The 23,805-nt window shown below is 38.2% G+C and overlaps 1 protein-coding gene across 1 annotated transcript; it reads right to left on the bottom strand.

Moving 5' to 3' along the window:
- Nucleotides 1-2,308: 2,308 nt before the first annotated feature.
- On the bottom strand, nucleotides 2,309-11,327 carry LOC135712542 (uncharacterized). The gene is made up of 4 exons (XM_065235502.1): nucleotides 10,697-11,327; nucleotides 2,892-4,108; nucleotides 2,764-2,824; nucleotides 2,309-2,598 (listed from the first exon to the last, which is right to left on the bottom strand). Exons 1-4 carry the CDS (start codon nucleotides 11,325-11,327, stop codon nucleotides 2,309-2,311), a joined length of 2,199 nt encoding a protein of 732 aa, XP_065091574.1.
- Nucleotides 11,328-23,805: the final 12,478 nt, after the last annotated feature.

Here is a 23,805-nt window from a genome sequence, read left to right as displayed (position 1 = left end):
ACAGTTTCTGAGCTTTAGCGTCCAATTTACTACGTTTAACGTCCGGGATGTGCACATATGCAGCACTCCCGAACACTCGAAAATGCTTCAGCGATGGCTTCCGTCTGATCCATCTCTCGAACGGCGTTTTGTCCACAGATCGTGACGGCATACGATTCTGGATGTAACCGGCAGTCATCACTGCCTCCCCCCAGTACTGCTTCCCGAGACCTGCGTCGAGCAACATGCAGGTTGCCATTTCCTGGAGGCTGCGGTTCTTCCGCTCCGCAACTCCGTTCTGCTGCGGGGAGTAGGCAGCCGTGTACTGAGCTTGAATTCCCTCCGAGGCATAGAACTCGTTAAGCTCTTGGTTCACATATTTGCCTCCGCCGTCGGATCTAATGACGCAAGGCACTCTTCCAAATTTTGTCCTCGCATGTGCCACAAATCTCTTGATGCACCCGGCTGCCTCAGACTTTTGCCTTAAAAGACAGACCACCGTATAGCGACTGAAGTCATCAATTATGGTCATCAAATAACGACAACCTCCGGGTGTGACCGACTTCATAGGACCGCACACATCTGTGTGTACCAGATCCAGAATGCGACCTGTTCTGTTGCTACTCATTTTGGGAAAGGGAATACGAGAAAGTTTACCTTGCAGGCAGCGTTCACAGACTTGCCTAATTCCACAGTCTGTCACCTGGAAGCCATCGCTGAGTTCCTCCGCTTGGATGCGCTGCAGCACCGCAGGGTCGCGGTGTCCAGATGTGCTGGCAGCTTTCCGAATGCCGAACCTCCTTGCTCAGCCGTGCATCCTGTGCCACGCTCAGCTCGTACAGGTTTCCACTAAGAACTGCCACTGCAACCACTTCTCTTTCCATATTCACCACTGTGCACCTTGACGCGCCGAATTTCACCTTCAGTTCCTTTTGTGTTAACTTCCGAACCGACAACAAACTACTGTCCAGGTTCGGCATGTACAACACATCTTGAAAGGTAATGTCTCTCACGCGGCCGTCATTGTCAACACACTTCACAACACCTTCGCCGATTCCGGCCGATCTGGTCACAGATCCATCGGCCAACACAACATCGATCTTCACATTTTCATTCAGTTCCCGAAAAAAGGCTTTCTCGTTCGTCATGTGGCTCGAGCTGCCACTGTCCACGTACCACGAACCGCTGCACCGATTGCTTCCAACCGTGAAGCAAATCGGGCTTTCCGTTTCGACAGCCTGTTTGGCTTTACGCGCACTTCTCTTCTTGTCACACACTTCGAAAAATTCGTGTAATTTTAGGTTTCCTGAGACTGACATATACGAGCGTCAAAAATGACATATTTTTACATTCGCTTATAATTTTACACGATACGAAATGTCATAAATCTGTAATTTTACGCGTTGACGATTGTATCATGTAAAATTAAAATGTGACGTAATTTTTTACTTCAACGCATAAAATTACATGTGCATTAATAATTGGGGTTTCTCGTAAGGAAATCAGATTTTTATCAGTGTAAAACTTTTCGTATACACTCTACACGACCGATAACTGAGGGTAACTGAGTAATTGAACCTAGTTTGACAAAAATTGAGTCTAATTTAACTAAAAATTTCAAAAAGTGAATATGAGGAAAATTTAAAGTGGTTTCACTCAGTACATCAGTTTACTCCTAGACTGAGTAAACTTTTCGGTGACTTTCCTTATATTTGAGAAGATTCTTGAGGAAAAACAATGAAAATTTTACTGTCTTACCAACCCATTTGTAATTGTGCGTCAAATTTGGCTTAACTTTGAGTTACTCTCATCGGTTGTGTTAATCAAAACACACAGTTTCACTTTTGTTATATTGGTTTTCCACTAGGAACCCCAGCAGTCTTAAGATGTACTTTTGTAGATTAATCCAATGGTTTTCTTAAAACCAGAAACGTAATATTACAATCTTAAAAAGATTAAGGTTATTTGTAATAATGACCAGTAACATGGATTATGAGCGAAATTTTTTACACTGAGTTATGCAACTATTATATTTTTTTTTCTTGTAATATCATAATAAATCGTTAGTATTTTTTATTGCACTTATTAGCATTAATTGGCATTGTTGGTGAGGTATTTCTAACAATATAAAAAAAAAAACAAATTTGCTCAAAAATACATTGTTTATTTTGATATTTGATCGTTGTTATATTGATCTTTTTCTCTATGCATATCTAACTATAAAAAAAAATGATATTTTAAGCCTGGCTTGCTTCTAAATATAACATCATTTCGTTTCCGTCATCCATCATCAGGCTTGGCATCTGTAATGTCTGGCTATACATTCATGCTACTGCTTCTCAGGAATGTGATTAGCAATGGCCTCGATGATACGTTTAACTACTCGCTGCTGCTGTCCCTTACGCGTAGCACTTGATTTTGATCCAGTTGTCGGAAGAATTTTGAAAAAATATTCCTGAGTGAACTCCATGAATTTCGATACTTGCTTCATGTACATAAAATTGTGTACATAGTGAACACACATCAAGTCCGTAACAGCGACCACAACATTTTCAGTTCCTTCGCTCAAGGGTACTTGTTCGGCAAACACATAGAACACCCGTTTGTTGTTTCCGCAGTCTGAAACATTAAGATGAAAATATGAATTTTAATAACTATGTTGCATTAATTTCATACAAAATGAGTTGAAAGGAAACCAGTGTAACAATAAGTAAAATAGAACAGCAATATTTTAGTTTTGAACCTATCCACTAACAACTCTAAAACGTAAAAAAAACAGCTTACCTATGGCGACGAGTACTGGTCCTGAACAGTCGGTTGCAATGTCATCAAGCTTCGTTCCCATCTGAAAGGAATATTATATTATACTCATTAAATAAATTGATGAAATCTTTGCACTTCATATCTATTACTTCTTTCAAAATAATCACATCATCAATTTTTTCTCCCAACGAACGACAAAGGAATGTGAAGATATCGTAATCCGAAGCATTGGCATGCAAACGTCCAATTTTGCGATTTGTCATCGAAAAATCGATGATTTTCGATCGTTTGGCAGTGAAGTATTGTTCCAAAGATCCCGCTGTCACGCCCGTTGCACTCTCAAAGTGGTAATTCAGAAGACATCTTCGTCTCAATACTGGAAGGCTTGTCAAAACATCTTTCAGTGGCTTATCCTCGTCGAAGCGATATCGAACATACGATTGAGATGCGTCTAGAAATTCATTCGTCAGGAACTCCGGTTCGTTCCGTGAAAGAATCGAGAGGACTTCTTTGGAACAATTTTGACTTGATTTTTGCCAGTATTCCTTTGTTGTTCCAGCTCGCAAATTCCGATATCGCCTGATTTCTGTAGTAGAAGCTTTTGGTTGATTCGGTGCTTTGTAACGGTTCAGATAAGTATTACGGTTTATCATTTTGTGCTTCAACCATACATAACCTGTTCCTGTCCCGAATCCGTCGTCGTCTACGAAGTTCAGACAAGGAAACTTGTTGATAATTTGCCGTGCCGCACTTTCCATGACGTCCGCTCGAATACGATGGTCAATTGTTCTTAACTGATCAACTACAGAATTCGCCAGTCCACTCAAGTCAGTCTTTGAAATCTGTAGGGATGAAGGCACACGTTGGCTTGAATTTTCGTTGCGGAAATCTTGCATTTGCTGCAGATGATCAAGAATACCGTCACTGACCTTGGTCCAATTCACTTGAAATGTATTGAATTTCATCTCACAAGAAGCATGTTTCTTGGAACCTTTCAATACTTTAACTTCATCAAATGATCTTTTCTCTGCGCTGCTGTTTGGATTTGAATTTTCATCCTGTTCACCAAAAGACTCTTCGTCAGTTTCCTTATCATTCACACTGACCGGTCGAAAAGCGGCGTTATCGTGCACAGCTGAATCACTGATATTTTCCTGTATAACTGTCCGTTGGTTCTGTGGAGATTTTGATATTCCATGTGACGAAGGCTGTTGTTGATCACGTATTCTGCTTGAGGTGGGAAGAACGGAAATTATGTTGGGTGGAGTAGCGACTTGCTGAAGAAATAAAGAAGCATCGATATCCATAACTGTCGTCTGTTCGTTTCGAAAGCTGCTGGTGAGATGTTGACGGAATGCTGAGTCACCTGTAAGTAAACATGTGTAATAGTCTTCATATAATTTTTTATCACAGTTAAATAGAACCTTTTAAATACATGTTTGACTATATAATAAAACAATATCAGAATGCTGAAAACGATCAGATGTAAACAACACACTATGAATGAACTACCCAAATCTGGGTTATCGATTAACCCAATTTAAAATTTACAAGATAGATCTGATGACACACAAATAGTTTGATACTTATTTGGGTTAATAAACTAAACTGTCAAAAACAACATTCCACACTGTCTTGAAAGCACCTATTAATGAGTATAATTCCACCTTTTTTATCAAAAGCAAATCAAACCAGGAAACGAGTTTTATTTAACCCATTAAATAAATAACTGTTACTCACAAAGGAGTAACTGTAACTCATTTGTTACAGGAAAAAGGAGAAACAGTTACTCATTTGCAACAATTAAGTCAAAATTTACAAACGAGAGTTTAGCCCAACACGGAAAAACAAAACAACCCAATGGTTTTTGAAGCGCCAAATGCGCCAAGTTAAAATTGAGTTAGTGATCTACAACTTAAAACGTGCAAGCGGATGATAACTACACGCTAAAAATGAGGTACCACATTTCGTACCTAATTTTTGAATGTTGTATGGAGGAGAATCCATCTCTTCAAAATTTGCACTTACGGTTTTTAATGCACAAATGGGCAAAAGTTACCCACAAACGCAAAGGTCTTCGAGAAACAATAAAATAGGTTACTCGAAGAAACGCTGCCGAATCTGGGTAATAATGATTCATTTTTGAGTAGAAAATTTAACCCGTTCTTTGGGTATGTGCACTTTTTGGAGAGATGGTTACTTCCCCATAAAAAAATTCAAATATTGTGTACGAAAATTGGGACTTGGTTTTAAGCGTGTACTTCAAGCGTGCTAACTCAAAATTAAGTTGGCTCACGGAACTTCCGACATGGGTGAATAAAACTAACTTTTAGGTACTTTTGTCGTTTCGTGTAGACTAGTTCACCTAGGAATTTGATAATTTAGTCTCCTATCTCAGAATATGGTATGTACCCAAATTTGGTTAAATAGAATAACTTGAAATAATGGTAAATATTTTACCCAAATCTATGCATATTGGATTTATAAATATATCAGTATCTTTTTGGCAGATATGCCAAAATTTATTCAAATTTGGGTAAATCTATACTTACAAATATGGGTAAAATTTACCAAATTTTCTGAGTAAGGGGTGATTAAAAAATTACGTCCACTGTTGAGGGCAGTGGAAGGAGGCCTTTACATTTGTGACAGTTTTGAAACAGACAAACAGACATAATGCTGGCAAGTTGTTCATAGAACAAGCATTTAACGGACAATTTAAAAGTATCGTAGTTGGTAGTACCGCCACCTGTGGCGCGCATAGTCAATTCCCTTGCGTTTGACGTTTATACACTACCGCCATCTGTTCAGCATAGTGCCCACCACAGTGTACTCAACAGATGGCGGTAATGTTTTAGCGACGATGTTTTACAGTGAGAAATTTTCAATGTGTTATGTTTGTTTGTCTGTGGTTTTGAGTTGTTGTGAGTTACTCTGTGTTAACGATTTCTACACGATAAAATGAGTTAGTTATCTACTTATGGGTTAAAAACCAGCACATATCTGCAAATATTCACTATAATGTGTACCATTTTTATACGTTAAAAGAGTTATCATTACCCATAAATACAAAACTGCCGATTAAAGTTAATCTTTTGTCAGCTGAAAATTCAAATGCAAACTTTAAATGAAAAATTTATTATATACATTTGGCTTTTTTTCCAAATGCTGACAGACATGTAGTCCAGACCGGGTGAAATAACCATCATGGCTCGATTCCTGTCTGCAGTGAATGTTTTTCAACAATAATTATTATGGTTCATAAGGCAAACCAATGAAATTAATACCGATGATTTCTTGTGGCTAAAAACATTAGGCAATATTTTTAATCTCGATAGTTTATTTCGCAGAGTAAACTGTTACTCTCAATTCAGTAGCAACTAGCCAGAAGGGCCGTTGCGGATGTAGTAAATTACAATTTCAACGATTCAGGATATCACAACATAATAATGATCAATTCCAAATATAGCGCATAACAATCTAAAGCTTACGGTGGGTTTGTGATCAAATTTTCATTGATACTTTTTTAATTATTGCAATATCTTTCACTGAGCATTCATAGTACCGTACTGTTCATTTACTTCATACGATAGGTAGACGGTTTGACGGATCAATATAGGTAGATTTGGCTTCACTCTTTGCGTGATTCTGATACGCAGACTCTAATTTGTGATTCAGTTACATAAAATTGGGTAGTTAATTCGCAGCGTGTTATAACTTTTTTCCGCCGTGTTTGCAATCTGTCATTGTCAGATCAACAAAATACAGTGACGGATTAGCGTTTTATATTTGTTATTATGCAATCCGAATCCACAATCTCAAAAATAGACTCCGAAAAATGTTCTGAAAGCAGGTTTTCCGGTGGTATTAAATCTGAAATTCATTGAGAATATACATATCCATTCTGGTAAGCATTATGACATTGTATTCGATTATTTGTGTAACATTCGCAGCTATTTTAATTAATTTCAGAAAAAAAACCATCTCGGTGATCGTAGAAGAAAATACTCATGGCAGCGAATTACTGTGATCCTAGCAATGAAGTGCTGGTCTCAAATGTCAGGATTAGTGCATTTTGTGGATAGAATGTTAGAACGACCAGGAAAAATCTCAAGGTATCGACTCAAGACGCTTATTCTTCTCGAAAGTAAAAATCATTTTACCATATGTGTCTGGCACTCCTACGTTTTACGGTACTGTAAATTAGACGCTTAACTGTTTAACGGTAAGAAATTTTCAATTTTGGATGCTCTAAAACCTCATCACATGTGATCAAAGTGTACCAATGAAGCCAACAAGACGCCTAAATGTGAACACAACGTTCAATCAATTTACAGTCAGCTTCCCTATCTCGGTATTGAAGGAAGGATTACGTGTTATGGAATCAAATTTCAGAAATTAATATGGAAACAGTGGTTTAAGTAGCCTAGGTTTCCATGAGTTAGAGAGAGAGTTTACTGTATTTTATATGTACGTATAACAAAAAATAAAAATGAACAGAACAAAAATTTACATACCATCAGACTGCAAATTGGTTCCATCATACGGAGGATTCAACGTTTCAATCGCCACCCACATTTCGTTCGGTTCCAATAGCATCAGCAGCTTGTCTTTGAATATTTGGAGCACCAAGTCAGAAGTTATGCGGCATCCATCATGTTCAGTTACTATTTGTGTTACGGTTTTACCCAACGTTGCTGAGCCTGGAATCCCATAATAAATTATTATTTATTATTTATATATAATATATCAAAAATGTTTGCTTACCTTCCTCCAGCAAACTTGTTGTGATTCCAAATGCTGGTATTGCAAAACGGTGTAATCGTGTCGAGTCGCAAATTCTGAACACTATCAGAGAATCCATGTTTGTCTTTTGTTATGATCAGTTTATGAATGGAATTGAATGCTTGATGAACAAATAATCTTTGTTAGTTTCGTTATAAAAATCCAATGGAGCTCGATCAATTAGTTCTTTGATATTAATGGCCTCTGCCATCAAACATTCCTTATGAATCAGTAGTAGTCCTCTTTCGTGGATGTTTAAAACAGCCTTACGGTTGCCGTAGATGAAAATATTGTTCCTTTCCTTTTCGTATATCAAAAGTTGAATTTCCAGGACAAAGAAATACTCTCCATACTTGTCATGGTTTAGAAAAACATATTGTCCTTTTTTGTAGCTATATCCGCAATAGGCAGCTTCTTCGGCATAAACATTTTGTTGGTCCAATAGCTTGTATTCGTACAACTGATTCTTTATCGCTAGTGGCAAATAATCAGACGATTCCAAGAACTTTATAACTAAAAAATCTAGATTGAATCGAACGTTTTTCATATTAAGCAAGCCCTGATAGTATTGATGCTGTTCGCTGCAAAACTTAACAACGTTTTTGAAGTTCAGCGTACTTCTCAACGCTCTTTTGAAAAAGCAATGCTTTCGCTCGCAGAAAAGCGTGCAATAGGACATTAATGGTCCCAACCAAAGTATGAGTTGAGGATAATGAGAGGTGAAATGGTGCTTTGGTCTTAAGGGTACATCAAATTCTTGCATCCTCAGTTCGAGATATTCTCTTATTAGAGCGGACAGTAACTGAACTTGTTCTTTTGAAACCACTGGGGATGTAATAATATCAGTTATCTGTTTGATCAAGAGTAGCATTGACATTAATGGGATATTGAAGTCTATTGCCTTGTCGATGAATATGAATGGAAGAATTTGAATTAGGTGCCAAGTATCACAAGCCTTAGCTTTGATATTTTTCATTTTTCTAGAGAAGTCCAAAGCTATTTTAGTTTTGAGTTTCAGTTGTTTGCAAATGCTATTAATTCTTGCTTGCAAAAAATTGGCGGAGACGAGCTTCTCTTTCGCCATACGGTGGAATATTAAAAACATATCATTATTAGCCCATCCTTCAAAAAGATCATGGGCAATACAAGGTGGCGCCCCATAGTAAAACATCTGAAAGTAAATCAGTTCGTTGAGGATGCATGCTGCTTTGACGCCACGGTACGGTATTTCAGATGGTATGCTATTAATCTTGACAACGTCCTGGCGATTTGATTGAGGTGTTCTTGGATCGGCAATAGTAAAACAGTCATTTTGGAAGGCTTGATGCTGAATGTAACAAAAACGACAAAAGAATGAACTTCTAGAAAAATTCTCGGTCAGGCCTGCTAGTTGGTGGGCTCCTAAATTGTCATTCATTGTCGTAAACACCGAACCATAAATTCTCTCCTCATACCCCCCTCCATGTACAAGAATGCCAGTTTCTTCAAGGGTTTTAATGTCTTCAACCAGCCTCCTGAAGATTTTATCAGTGCCAAAATAAGCAAAGTCTTTTGCCTTGCAGAGTAAAATTAAGTGGACATTTTCTGTAAGGTTACGTAAGTGCGGGTCTAGGTTACCTATAACCATATATACACATTCAAGCTTATGACGGCCTGCTGCGTTCCCAATAGCATTCACAACTACTTCAGCTGCGTCTTGGTAAATGAACAAGTTCAAAGTTTTCTGGCTAAAGAATCTGCTGTTTTTGTATTTCAGACCATCGGTGTAATCTGTCATGTATCCGGGAACAAAATGCTTATCGCGGAATACTGCGTTATAGATTTGGCTGTCATTCAACATTGCCGATAGAGTGTCTAAGATCGGAACATAATAGTAAAAACAAGGATTATGATCACTATTTCTGTGGAGTTGGACTTGGGTAGGAGAAATATATGAAAAGTGCTTTTGATAAAACTTTTTCCGAATGTGCGAGGAACGGAACTTTCCTCCCTCTCCGAAGAGGTGATCAAACAAGTTGTTAAAACACATGAACTGTTTCATCTTTCCTTTCATGTCCAGAGGAAGATTGATTTCTTCAGCAATTTTTTCGCATTTCAGCTGTAAATATTGCCTTCCGACCGTAGCAGCTTCCTGCATGGAATCAACAATCTCTTGAATCACAACGTCAGTGACATGATTTTTCGAAATAAGTTTCAAGAATAATGTCCCAAACACCATTTCAATACTTCTTTGCACATCACTTAATTGTTCATCAAGGGTTTCTTCATGATTGTCGGTTTCTGTAATCAACGGAAGCTCAGAGTTCTTCTCAGAAGCAGCTAATTCGTTTTCAGGACGCGGATAGTTATTGCGGGGTGGCTGCTTCTGGGCTGTTATTTGATGGTAGTACATGTTATGTATCCTGAGGGTGTTGACTGTGGCAAATGGCTTGCTAGTACGGCATTTTAATGGGCAAAATACCGGGTGCCCTTCCGATATATGCCGTGACACATGCTTGGTCATTGTTTTAAGTTCTGCAGATTCGAAACTGCAGGTCAAAAGTGGACACTCGAGTTGAAAATCATTTTTGCGCCCAATATGACGCTGACGGAGATGCGTAACGTAGCACGGAAATTTCTTAAACACTACCGCACAATTTCCTACCGCACACTCGAAATGGATGTTTTTTTTATGTAATCGAACATGTTTTACATAAAATTCCGTGTTTTCAGTAGAAATACCACAAATTTTGCAAATTATCACCATATTTACCACACTTTACGAATTACAGCTCAATCGCGCACAACCGACGACGTTTTGATTCTGTTTAACTGTTGGTGCCGCTGACGCCTGTTTATGTGTTGATACGTGTAAATTTATGTCTTCGCACACCGAAAAAAAATATACTTGTTTTAAGTTTGATATCATTCATGTAAAATTAAATGGGAAGCAGCAATAATGTAAGTGTTATGACGTAAATGTTTCATATTGAAGTCGCTTGTTTTATTTAGGTCATATGGGACATAAAATTCTGTCATTTTTCAAGTTGCGTCATGTTATATTGATTCATTTTTGGATTTGCGTCACCGGTAATATTCATATTTTTTTAGTGTGCACTTCTGGAATCTTCTTCTTTCTTCTTATCCTGCTGCAACAACCGGCAATCACGACGAAAAAGACCAGGCCTACCGCAATTGTAGCACTTCTTCTCCTTCCGCCCTTTGCTTTGCAGCTTCATCGCAGTTTCACTACACTCACCGGAACGCTTCACTCTGCGCAAATACTCGTCGACCAGCCGCTGTTTGACGAATTCGATCGTCTGATCTGCGTCCGGACGGCTTTCCATCGCCGTCACCAATCCGCCATATGATTCCGGGAGGCTGCGATAAATCATCGCTACTTTCAGTGGTGTTTCCAGCTTCTGACCGGCGCACTCCAGTCGGTCAAATAGCTCCTCTAACTCGAAGAGGTGCTTCTCCACGTTTCCTCCTTCCGTCATATTCAAGCTACAGATCCTTCTGAGCAGCGACACACGAGATGTCATCGTGGCTTTGTTGTGAAACTTCTTCAGCACGGCCCACGCATCCTTGGCCGATTTTGCGTTCTTGATCAAGTTTAGCTGGCTATCCTCACAAAACAACACGATGTTAGCCAACGCCTTTTGGTCTGCTGTCGTCCAAACGGGAGTGACTGGTGTCGGCTTCGCGTCATGCACCGCGAACCATAATTCATCCCGCTTTAACAGCATCTCCATCTGCAGTTGCCACGTCGAATAATTCTGGTTATTGAGGCGTGGAAATAACACATGTTTCTCAGCCATTTTCGATTTTGCTCGAACTCACTGACGAAAAACTGTTTTTTCTTCAAAACACGACACGATAGAACACGTTCGTTTATAACCTCAACCAATGCACGCGAATTCACTCTCGCTGCTGCTATCCACCCGTCTCACGACCGAGCAACACACGCACACAGGCAACCAACCGTACGCCACTGACGCTATCGAAACCAACGCCACCGACTCAACGCTCCGCTTCTCCACGCCGAATTTTCACTTCGCAGAAAATGTTCAGTTCCGGGGGAAAATCGCACTACCACTTTTCTTCAGCCTCACCTGGGCCCATAACCTGTGGGAAAACGGGATCGACCAGCAGGTTATCACAGCGGACAGAACCCGACACAAGGCAGAAACTCGCGTGAACGCGTAACGAGGCCAGAAAAGAAAAACGCAACACGGAGCTCGGTACGAAAACAACTTTATTCGCGGTCGGTACAAAAGTAACTGAAAGTCGTTTCTGTTCTTTACTTACTCTTTTTCCTCTCTCTCGTTCGTCGACTGGTTTGTCGACTCATCGTCGGTGTCGCAGTGGTGGCGTATATAAATATCGCCCCCACCAACACATGATACCATATATGATAAGCTTTGAATAAATAAAGATATTTAGAATGATTTTGTGACATCCAATCAATTCCAAACTAAAATTTTCCATTCCCTTCCACTGTAAATTAATTGCTGCTTCTATTTACTGAAGTATCAGCAAAATTTTGCTGGGTTTTCAGTGATGTGCTGTTACTTAATTGAAGGATCATTTTACTGGTTATCCAGCAAAAATATTTTGCTGGAAGGATTGCTGAACTTCCAGTTCGGTAAAATGCAGCAAAATATTGCTGGATTACGGCAATAAATATTGGGTGTGTATATTGGAAACTCTTTCACTCGAAAGCAAAAATATATTACAAGCATGATGCGCGCTTGGATGTGTGATTGTTTTCTCAAGTGTTTCTGTTGCGTATAAAGTGGTAATGATTGACAATCGGAGCAATCACAAACATGTAAGAATCTTGCTATCGCAATATAATGATGATGACTTCGAGGATAATATCGTCCTCTTTCCTCGTCCGCGTTGACATATGTCATGCTGACTCCTGTCAGTTATTCAGCCCTGGTGGTGAAGTTGGCGGGGAACTTCCAACAGTTTCAATGTGCACTCAACAGATGGCACTGCTATCACATAAGGGTAGTCATTATATGCCTTGTATGAAGAATTGATTAGTGGGATATCTTGTTAATTAGATATCTTTGCACATTCTCTTCGTCGACTTTCTCTTTGCATCCCCATGGTCATGTAAAGCCATTCCCAGGTATTTTCAGCACATAAATCGATAAAAGAAGCTTTTATCTAGCATCCAATACGACAAACACATCAAGAAACTGTTCTGTGAATAAGTTATTAACGAAAGAGAAAGTCGACGAAGAGAATCGACCTAATGCAAAGTTCAGCTTGATTTAACATAAGCGCGATAATATTTGGCGGAAGTAGAGATTTCTCATAAGATTGGTGCATTGGTGCGAATAGGATTTATTTTCTGACGATCGAGAAAATGGAAGTCCTAAAAGACCAACTGAACCCAGAAGAGTACGGAAAACTGAAAGGTTTATTTTGATTTTTCTGTAAATCATTGAGCATTATCTTGTTTTATTTCCAGATGCACTGTGTTAGTTTCAGGTTATCTGAATATTGTTCCATTACGGTGCTGGTGTGGCTCAATACAGCTTTCATTTAAAGCATTGAGGGCCCACAGCCTGTAGTGTCACCCCCAGAAAGCTGGACAAGAAAATGACCATTTGCCGGATGTTAAGCCGATGGAAGTAGAGCAAGTGCAGGAGGAGGATAGGATGGACGAGTATCCCATAAAAAATCCTTCTATTACCGAAGCAAACCGACAAAAACAGAGCTTAGGGAACTTGCATCGGCAGCTATTTATAATCTATATTTTTGCTTGATTTGTACACGGAACCATTTTTTTTTCATTTAAATCAAAAATATTAATGTTCACAGATGAGTTATTCAAAGTAAATTTAAAACCAGTTTCATTTTCAATTTCAAGCACAGAAGGGGGTCGTAGGGCCAGGTCTCCAGTAAAACATCACTGACCATACAGCACAAGGGTAGAGGTAAAGATTTGGCACCACAGAATAATAATCACAGGGATTAATTGAATCCTGCTTAAGATGCCGGATAGGGAGGAATAGTGTTTCAGGTAGGGGATAGTCGGAGTAACAATAGTATTAGCACAAACGAAGTGACAGACGGAGCGGCTTGAAAACTTTGGTGACGCACCTGCTATTGAAATTTTTCAGTGTACCACATGGCAACACCACTACTGCTGGATTGTACCACATGGTAACACTACTAATGGATTGTACCACATGGCAACACTAAATGTACTAGAATGTTTTGGTTCTATCTCTTTCACTCTACTCTAAACTGAAATGCAAAAAAAAAACATGACAAAATGATACACCCTTTGCACACTGTCAAAGATCATATTGCACACAAAATCAACTATGTTCAAATCAAAACAAAAATACTAGACCATCTGGTGGCTGATGGCACAAGCTTCTTAGAAAATTCTATTACAGCGAACCACATTATTTTTATTGATTTCTTCGCCAGTTAGTAAAAGTTGGAAAGTAAACGTACAGAGGATCATGTTTTGCAATACCTGTAATTCTTGTTTTATGATTTCATTTACTTGTGTTATTGATTAGTTTAGTGATTGATAATGTACTTACATTTTGTTATTTACTTAGCTGCTAAAATCCGTGGAAAGGCTCCTCTTTGCTGTCCAGAGTCGAAAATCCTTCGAATTCCGACAATCGTACATCATCTTCCGTGTTTTCCGTGCTCACGGAATCTTCCGAATATTCATATTAAGACTCGATAAGTGCGTTGAATATTTTCTTTGTGGCCGTCTTGTATTCGCCACGGTTGTATGCCAATTCCCTCCAATGCGCCGCTGTTGTGTTGCTTCTTTCGAAGTCCTGTTTGAAACTCGTTTTCCACGTGAAGCAGGGTCGTCTTAGTTTCTTTTTTCCATGCACGCGGTAATTGAGAGCTTTCCCTAGTATTCCTTGGGATGTGTTCCTTACCACATGTCCAAAGTAGTTTAGCCGCGCCACTCTAATTTTCTTGTTGCTCGTGTTCTCTGACTGCAATATGTTGGGAGTGCCTTCTTGCGCTTTGTGAGTCATTGATAACAGTTTGTGGCGGTTGTTCTGGGATTTCATTGGTGAATGCCTCAGGACGCTGTCTTGCTTCAAAACTAAGAGGCTTTAGAGCTGCGAGCATGGTGGTTTCCATTATACGAAGAGAATTTCTGTTGCTTTTGAGAACAGTCGCAACTTCCATTGAATAAGTCACGATCGGAGTTAATATTCTTGAAATACTTGACGTTTTGAATGAAACACTGCCATTTCCAGACTTCGTATTGTTAGTTTTCTTGAAGGTCTTGTGCTTAATGCTTGATTTGTCTTTCGCTTCGTATTTCTAAGAATTGATTCAATAAATAGATAAAAAAACAAACACAACGCTTCCCACCCACAAGCTGTAGATCGAGTGCAGAATCTTTGTGATGATACTTTCCAAACGTGCAAATCCATAGAAATAAATCCAATTCAATAAAGGATTGATTTCCACTGCGACTAAATCCAGCATTCCTACTAAAATATCAAATACTGTACTTAATCATTTATTATTAGTACAGAGCAATAAACAATGTACGGTGATGATTAATTTGTTAATATGCTTAAATGCACTTTTGGTAAGCATCAACACTGATCTGGCAACACTAGTGTGCATCTTTCCAATGTGGTAAAGATCCAGATCAGCCCTGGGACCTGGTAGCCTAATTAAACTACCTCAAGGTTTTGCCAAAGCCCAGGGGAGTTAGTAGCTCAAAATGAGCAAAAAATCACTTTTTTTAATGCTGTATATGAATAAACGATGTTTTATCTTCGGTAAATTTAAAAATTTTAAACCATTTTGAAACAAAAATATGTTGCACCAAATAAAACAGTTGTGCAAAAAATAATTGCACAGTAATATTTTCGCACATGCCAGAAAATTAAAAACTCGACTTATTTGAAAGCAGTAACAGCTTAAGAACATTACTTGCAAGCTACACTGTTGAATTAAGGCTCTAGAAAGCATTAAGAAGCTCCATATTTAACTTTTATGACCAGTGCGAAAATATTACCACAAACGAAGTGACAGACGACTAACTGGCGAAGAAATCCATTTAAATAATGTGGTTCACTGTAATAGAATTTTCTTGGAAGCTTGTGCCATCATCCACCAGATGGGTTAGTTTTTTTGTTTTGATTTGAACAAAGTTGATTTTGTGTACAATGATTCTTTGACAGTGTGCAAAGAGTGTGTATCATTTTGTCATTTTTTTTATGCATTTCAGTTTTGAGTAGAGTGAAAGAGATAGAACCAAAATATTCTAGTACATTTGGTGAAAATGCTAATTCAATCCAATAGTAGTGTTGCCATGTGGTACAATCCAGTAGTAGTGGTGTTGCCATGTGGTACACTGAAAAATTGCAATAGCAGGTGCGTCACCAAAGTTTTCGAGCCGCTCCGTCTGTCACTTCGTTTGTGATATTACTGTGTACTTATTGTTAGCGCAGGAGTCTAACCATTCACACCTGATCCGCAATAAAATAAAAGCATTTTTATTTCAACAATATAGGATTTGGGTAAACGATTTTTAGCGTGTCCTGCCTCGTTTACAGAAATTGGCTCATGCTATTCCTCGGAACTCATCTACGTTAAAGCCCTACAGTAAAAGCAACAATCAATATGAAACTAACGATTTTAAATTGGTTCACACTTGACTAGCCTATTGGTCCCAAGCAAATCGATTAACGTACCCCCATTCTAGTCGAAATTCTAGTACTACACAATGTTTGTTTGGATTCGCTATGAAAGTTTGACAGATAAAATGAGGGGTTATTGGAGTTTCCTATGTTTCGAGGGGTGAATCGATTAGCTTGGGACCGAAGATAGTACCAGAGCTGAGCCAAAAAGTTGAGCTCGTTTCTTCGGGACCTTCTGGTCTTAGAGTTACCTCTATGGTAAAAGTATGGACGTCTGTCAAAAGTTGTTGCAATCGAACCGTCAAAATGCACCGCTTTGCTCGATTGGAACAGCTTTTTGCAGTTTTGTGGTGACAGTCGTCCATACTTTTACTGTAGGGCTGTAATCTACGTAAGTAGGTCATCTGAAAACGTGAAACCGATTAAACGGACGTGAAACCGAATAACAGGATCCGGTAATCCATCTAGGTTCAAATGAAACTCCAGCTCGATAAAACCGGCGGAACCTCACAAAATCAATGCCACTCCATTTTTTTCAGATGCCGATTCTCATATCACCCTTCCCCAAGACATCGAATGAAAAACTACAATCTGAAATGTATTTTGAATGCATTCCGGATCCTCTCCCTTCTCCCGACACCAAACGTAGAAAGAGGACCAACGACAAAACGACGCCAATCGCACAAAATTTCACCGATTCCACTAAACTGGAACCCCCGGACACTCACCCCGACAGGCCTTTTGGAACCCGGACTAGAACCCGACCCCGATAAATAGCGAGAATTTACATGTCATGTCTGCAGACCTTTTATTTATATGCTATCCATTAATTGAGAGCTTTCGATGCCTTTACCATTTTTGCATTGGTATAATTGTGTGGCAAGTCCAATCATACTTCTATGCCCAGGGAAGTCGAAAAATTTTCCAATCCGAAAAATTCCTAGACCGGACCGGGAATCGAACCCAGTCACCTCCAGCATGGTCTTGCTTTGTAGCTGCGCCTTTACCGACTGAGCTAAGGGAGGCCCCAAGATTTTAGATTTTTCTGCGTGTACTAATAAAGAAAGTGATTTGATGGTTTTAAGGCTCTGAACCATTTGGTGGATTATTTTAACTTTTGGTTAAAATTTGACAGATGAAAAGTTATCGATTAACCCTGCTATCCGAGCATGGTTATTTCTGACAGACAAGAAGTTAAATTTTGACAACCGTGGCTCGAAAACCGGTCGATCGACAGCACGGGGATTTTCGAACATAGAAAATAACTTTCGAAATGTCACTTTTAACCACGAGTTAAATTTAACTCGGCAAATGGTTCACAGCCTAAGATGAATTTTGACGTACACTCAAAAATATTACTAAAATAAGAAAGATTAAAATTTAATCATTTTATGCATAACCAATGTTTATACATTGATTCGATTATTTTATTTTATCAAAATTATACTAAGTCCGACTACTGGCGAAGAATTCGATCAGTGTATACCGCTGACAGCAAAGCTCTGCAAGAACGAAAACTGTTTTGGAAAGACTCCATTATCGTTCCAGCCCTCTCGTCGAGCGTCACACGCTGTAGGATATGTTGACAATCAAGAATAGGAATTCCTGTCGTCGTCTTTATCCATAGTTCACCACAAGGAGTAAACAAAGCTTTAGTAAGTATTGAAGAATTGAATCAGTTAAGATTTGAGAAGAATATTTGAATAATAATTTTGTTTTTAGCTTCAAGCAACGTTGGCAAGCAAATGAGCCCAAGTACCTCAATCTCCAAAATTTAATTGCATTATGTTTGTAAGCTTAGGACCTTCGTGGCACCGAATGAAGATGACCGGTTTTGAAACGGTGAAGAACTGCTGCTAAGGTGAATTTGAACAGTTTCGCTTGCCAAGGGCCAACTTTAAACTAGATCCAAACAGCCTCTCTTTCCAGGCCGGTTACAACACCAAAAAATAAAACCTGAATCCAATCACTCGCTAGCGCCATTCGGTTTGCACCATCACGGTCAATTTCTTCCGCATTTTGGACCCTAGGAGGCTAACTATAAATCAGGCATAACATTTGATAACGGCACAAAAGCATTTATAAACAAACTTTCTAAGGCCCTTTACACGCGAACCAAAGTACGCCCACGCAAACCAGTATTACTTTGAGAAAGGTTATAGTTGCCCCTATTTGATGATGTTGTGGGTTTGCGTGAGTTTTCTTCGGTTCGCGTTTAAAGGGCCTTAAAAAGTTTGTTTACAAAAACTTTTGTGCCGTTATCAAATGTTATGCCTGAAATACACTCTGAACTTGAACGAAACTGGCGCGGATCGATATCAGACCGTTTGAACAGTTTCGGAAGCGTGAGATTACAGTTTTGAAATCACCATAGGCCAATAGATTGTTTGCCCTGTTGATGGATGTGCAGTGTAGATTCTGCTAGGAGACTCGGCTGTCCTGTCAATATCAATCTTATGGAAACGACCAACACGAGGAATCACTGGATAGCAGCTGATCCAAGTTGCCACATCTCTAACAATGCCCACGGAAACCACACAGATAACATTTTGGATACCCACTATTGCACTTTTTTATCGGTTCAAATTGTCTGCATATCATTATTAATTAATCCAGTTTATGTTTTATGATTTATTGTGATAAATAATAATTGACAATAAATTTGCTCCTGTAACATTATTATTATGTTTAAAATTAATAACATTGGAAATATCACTGACCAGCACATAAAAATACTATTCATGGAATAAATCCCCTTTATGCATCATTTGAATATTCGCACGTTATACATTTGACTGCATAAAGCATTTTTATACTAAGTCAGTTTTCTCTCCCTTTATTCCAATCTATGCGTCGGTCAGGAGAGTTGTGATTTAGCGTAATTTTTAATCTATTTAGATTTGAAAATATTTTGAGTGTATTTATTATTGATGGTAATAAACTCTACACGGTAAGAAAAAAGTACCCAACGGCCTGTTTGCTTTTAACCTACTTTTGACTAATTTGTCTCCTTTTCTCCTTCCAATGTTGTTAAAAACGGAGGAGCAAAACCACCCAACATGGGTGGTAAAGTGTGGGAACCCAACGTGGAGTATAATCGTATTTACCTACTTTTGGGTACAATAAACTTACTTTTTGGTAGAAATAGAGTGGAAAATTCCATACGAATTGCACACAAGTAAATGAAAACTACATTTCACGGAACCAAATTTTGTTCATTTAAGTTAAAAATGTATATGTTTATTAAATAAAAATATGCATAGTTCAAAGTAAATTAAAAACATGTTTTCAACAAAAATATGTATGTTTAAAATAAATTCAAAAGCATGTTTATTTCAACAATACATAATCTGGGTAATCAATTTTTAGCGTGTCCTTTTTTCCTTCTTGTTTACATTCGGCAAACTTAACCGAAAACGGCCTGCAAGCGGCGAAACCGAAGTAGAGAGTCCGGAAACCCACGCAAGCAAATGTTCCAAGCTCGACAAAACCGGTGGAACATCACAATATTAACGTCAATCCGTCGTTTCTGATACCGATCCCCATATCATCCTCACCCCCCACCCGACGTCGAAAGAAAAACAGATCATCCCCGGACACTAAACTTAGAAAGAGGCCGGTATGAGGACCAGTGTCAGAAACGACAAAATGACGCTATCATCACAAAGTTTCACCAGTTTTACTGAAATGGATCGGATCGGACACTCACCCCGACGGCCTCCCGGATCCAAACATCCACAGACTTTCCATAATCGCAGGAATTTCCGAGAGAATTTCCATTAATTTGCTATCCATTTTATTTTGATTTATTCAGCATTCAAATGCTAACATAATTTCAAAATATGTTTGTTTATTTTAAACATGAAAAGCATGTTTAAAATAAACATATTAATTTTTGATTGCATATAGTTTTCAAATAAATCAAAAATATTCACGTTTATTTTCAACACGAATATTTTTAAAATAAACGTAACATTATTTTTGTTTTAAACATTATTATCAATGGATTCAAACGTAGAATACGTTTGAAATCAACCTAATTTATGTTTGTGGCCAGAACAAACTGAGTTTACGTTTAAATTTACTTCAAATATTTTTGTTTCGACGGTAAATTTTTCTGCGTGTTACCCACTTTACCTACTTTTGGGTTCCTGTGATGAGTGAAAAGAACTTACTTTTGGTTACTTTTTTCTTACCGTGTATAAATACTTGTTTTTTTTCAAAAATATTGGTACTGAAAGTACCGAAAAACACAATGATTGAAAAATACCCATTTTATGCATTACTCGTCAAATACTCATTAATGAGTAAAGTTGCTTTTACTCATTTCATGAGTTAAGCCTCTTTTCTTGGAAATGGGTACTTTTTTACTCATTAATGGGTACTTTGAGGTTAGTGTGTAGGCTATCGAAGCCGAGGGGGGCGACACATCTAAATCTCAATTGACCACTTTGTCAAGCAGTTTTGGCGTGACTTTCTACCAGCGATTTCACAAAACTTGACCAACTAATTTATATTTTTTCATGAAACGCACAAATGTTGGCTACTTTTCTCGAGGTTCTTGAAGAAAAAATCTCAAAATTATGTTTTATGTCAAAGCTCGTAGTAAACGTCATTTTAACTGCTGGAATGAAGTGGTTAATTCTAGTAGCTCAACAAATCTCGCACTAGCGAATCAATCTTCGAATAATCGAAATCTTTCATTTCTCGCATCTACTTGCATAGCAAATCATATTATTGTTGGAAATCTTCAGAATCATCATCAATCTTCTTTCTACTCAGCGTGCGCGCAGCTAACCACAGCGAAACACAATTTTTCCTGCATCGTAGATAGAGTTGCCCTCTCGATCTAAGATCCATGCAATCTCTATAAACTTTCCTCCTGGATTCTAACTCCATAAAGAACATGTGTATGCACCGCAGGTAGAAATCGCGTGTACCCACACACCGATTAAGAACTAATTGCTCCAATGACCTACATTTCCCACCCGAACACCCGAGCTCCAAGTGCACTATCATCGTCCACGTCATCGCGGTTGGTGCATTGATGGTTCTATCGATGCACTAAACCCATTCCGCAGCATAAAACCTGGATGGAAAAAAGCGGCGTTTGAAACGAAAAAAAAAAAAAAATCGAAACTCGATCCACTGTTTATGTTCCACCGATGCAGACTGACGACGGGGAAGGGCGTGTGGTTTCTGCTTAGAACACGTGGTTCTAAATTACTATTCCAAATGCAGATGCAATCAAGCAGAACTCTTTTCCTCTATTCTCCAATGCTGCGGAATGTTTACGTTCGAAGCTTGTTTACACCCCGATTAGGAGAAATATGCTCCAGTTTATGTTTCGACTGAATTGTGAAACCGGAGCTAAGTACGGCTGAAGTTTGAATTCTGTCATGGAAATTTTATATCATGACCGAGGTTATTCCGACGGGCCGATGAGCTACTTTCAATATCGATTTTTTTTTTTTGCATTGTCATGGTTAAGTGAAATTGCACGCAATAATGTGGCACTCATTTCCCGGATTGACATCAGCATATGATTAGAATCAATACGATAGAACGATTGGTGGATATACCGATTGTGGAAACTATGCAATAATGAGCATTAAACGAAAATTATTTCGAACCAAAATGAAATTAAATCATCGTAAACAGAATCAGCAAAGCTCTCTGGGACATAACTCACACATTAGATTCCCATTCACATAATTTAAAAAGATGGTATGATTAATAGAAGCAGTCCTGGCAACACCCCAACACTCGTTTTTATTAAATTTATTAGGGAGAGTCATACTTTAAACACAGTAATCCTCTTGCTACATAGGGTAGAGAAATACGTTGGCATAAGCGCTCAGATCCGTTATATAAAGCCGGCACATTAAATATATCAATAATTTTGACGTGAATGAATCAATTATACTAGTTCAATTAAAATACTACAAATAATATGAAATTTTGCATTCTTTCTTCTCAAAAATCGAAAAGCGAATACATTTTTCAGCCGTCGTGTTTGAACGGAATATAACAGGCATAACATTTGATAACGACACAAAAGCATTTGTAAACAAACTTTCTAAGGCCCTTTACACGCGAACCAAAGTTTGTTTACAAATGCTTTTGTGCCGTTATCAAATGTTATGCCTGATAAACTCGTTTGACGGAATTGGAATCAATTAGCAGCGTTAGATTTTTAACAATATATCGTCAATTTATGGTACTTTATCAAATTTACCCGTACCGACGTATGGAAAGGTAAATAAAATATGGAGGTCATCTTTGATAGAAACACTCTTTTTTTTTTGTTCAAACCCGCTCGAAAAAGAGAGGTAAATTGTGGGTTGTGCTTAGTATGGACGAAAATTAGATCTTAACCCTACCTGAATATAAATTTGTCGCCTCCCAAGGAAAAGTGTCGTTGCTGCGGTCCGTTCTATGGATACAGCCATATACATCACTTATAAATTATGCAAAGCCATATAGTTTACTATAAAGGGGAAAGGGCTCTGGATCTAAACATTGAGCCCAACGATAAAAATCTCATGTTCTTCAATTTTTCGTAGAACAATGCGTCATCTGGACAATACAAATGGATATTTTTGGTTGCTATTGAAATGTTGATTGAGATGTCAGAAACGATTTCTTGAAGATTTTATTCGACTGCCTGCTTTATAATACTTGTACAATTTTTAATAATAACTTCTGTTCAGGCTTTGCTCACACAAATCTGGAGAATTTATTCAACCACAACATGGTAAAACAGCAAAAAAAGGTTATCTTCCATTTAATTCCACTTAATTAATTTTGGTATCCATGACAGATACGTATTTCGACTACAATGTGCAGTCTTCATCAGTGTCATTCCCACTAAAGAACTTATCAAAATCTAACCCCCTTAAGTACTCATCCCCTAGGTATAAAAGTCAAGATCACAGGTATATAAATGAAACTACAATGTGTTGAATCGGAACCTACCTAACTAATTAAAACCAAAGATTTAAGTAAGCTAAAGGAGAAAAATCTATTCAACTCTCTAATAAGGAAAATCCCAAAGGCTTGGTAGCCATCATAATAAAGTAATGAAATTGGGTTGTTAGCGGAATGCTTTAATAAAACAGCAAAAAAAGGTTATCTTCCATTTAATTCCACTTAATTAATTTTGGTATCCATGACAGATACGTATTTCGACTACAATGTGCAGTCTTCATCAGTGTCATTCCCACTAAAGAACTTATCAAAATCTAACCCCCTTAAGTACTCATCCCCTAGGTATAAAAGTCAAGATCACAGGTATATAAATGAAACTACAATGTGTTGAATCGGAACCTACCTAACTAATTAAAACCAAAGATTTAAGTAAGCTAAAGGAGAAAAATCTATTCAACTCTCTAATAAGGAAAATCCCAAAGGCTTGGTAGCCATCATAATAAAGTAATGAAATTGGGTTGTTAGCGGAATGCTTTAATAAAACAGCAAAAAAAGGTTATCTTCCATTTAATTCCACTTAATTAATTTTGGTATCCATGACAGATACGTATTTCGACTACAATGTGCAGTCTTCATCAGTGTCATTCCCACTAAAGAACTTATCAAAATCTAACCCCCTTAAGTACTCATCCCCTAGGTATAA

The sequence above is a fragment of the Ochlerotatus camptorhynchus genome, unplaced genomic scaffold (assembly GCF_037179485.1).
Source record: "Ochlerotatus camptorhynchus isolate MF236.1 unplaced genomic scaffold, CSIRO-AGI_Acam_v1.1 ptg000491l, whole genome shotgun sequence".
Lineage (NCBI taxonomy): Eukaryota > Metazoa > Arthropoda > Insecta > Diptera > Culicidae > Ochlerotatus > Ochlerotatus camptorhynchus.
Note: the sequence above shows the minus strand (reverse complement) of the source record. Positions and strands in the feature narration are given on the sequence as shown.

Excerpts from the sequence above, each read along its gene's own strand:
- LOC135712542 (XM_065235502.1), bottom strand. The coding sequence starts at position 11,327 with ATGGCTGAGAAACATGTGTTATTTCCACGCCTCAATAACCAGAATTAT. Across the intron at positions 4,109-10,696 it reads GAAGAAGTGCTACAATTGCG|GTGACTCAGCATTCCGTCAA; the intron begins GTAGGCCTGGTC and ends GTTTACTTACAG. Across the intron at positions 2,599-2,763 it reads ACCAGTACTCGTCGCCATAG|ACTGCGGAAACAACAAACGG; the intron begins GTAAGCTGTTTT and ends TTAATGTTTCAG.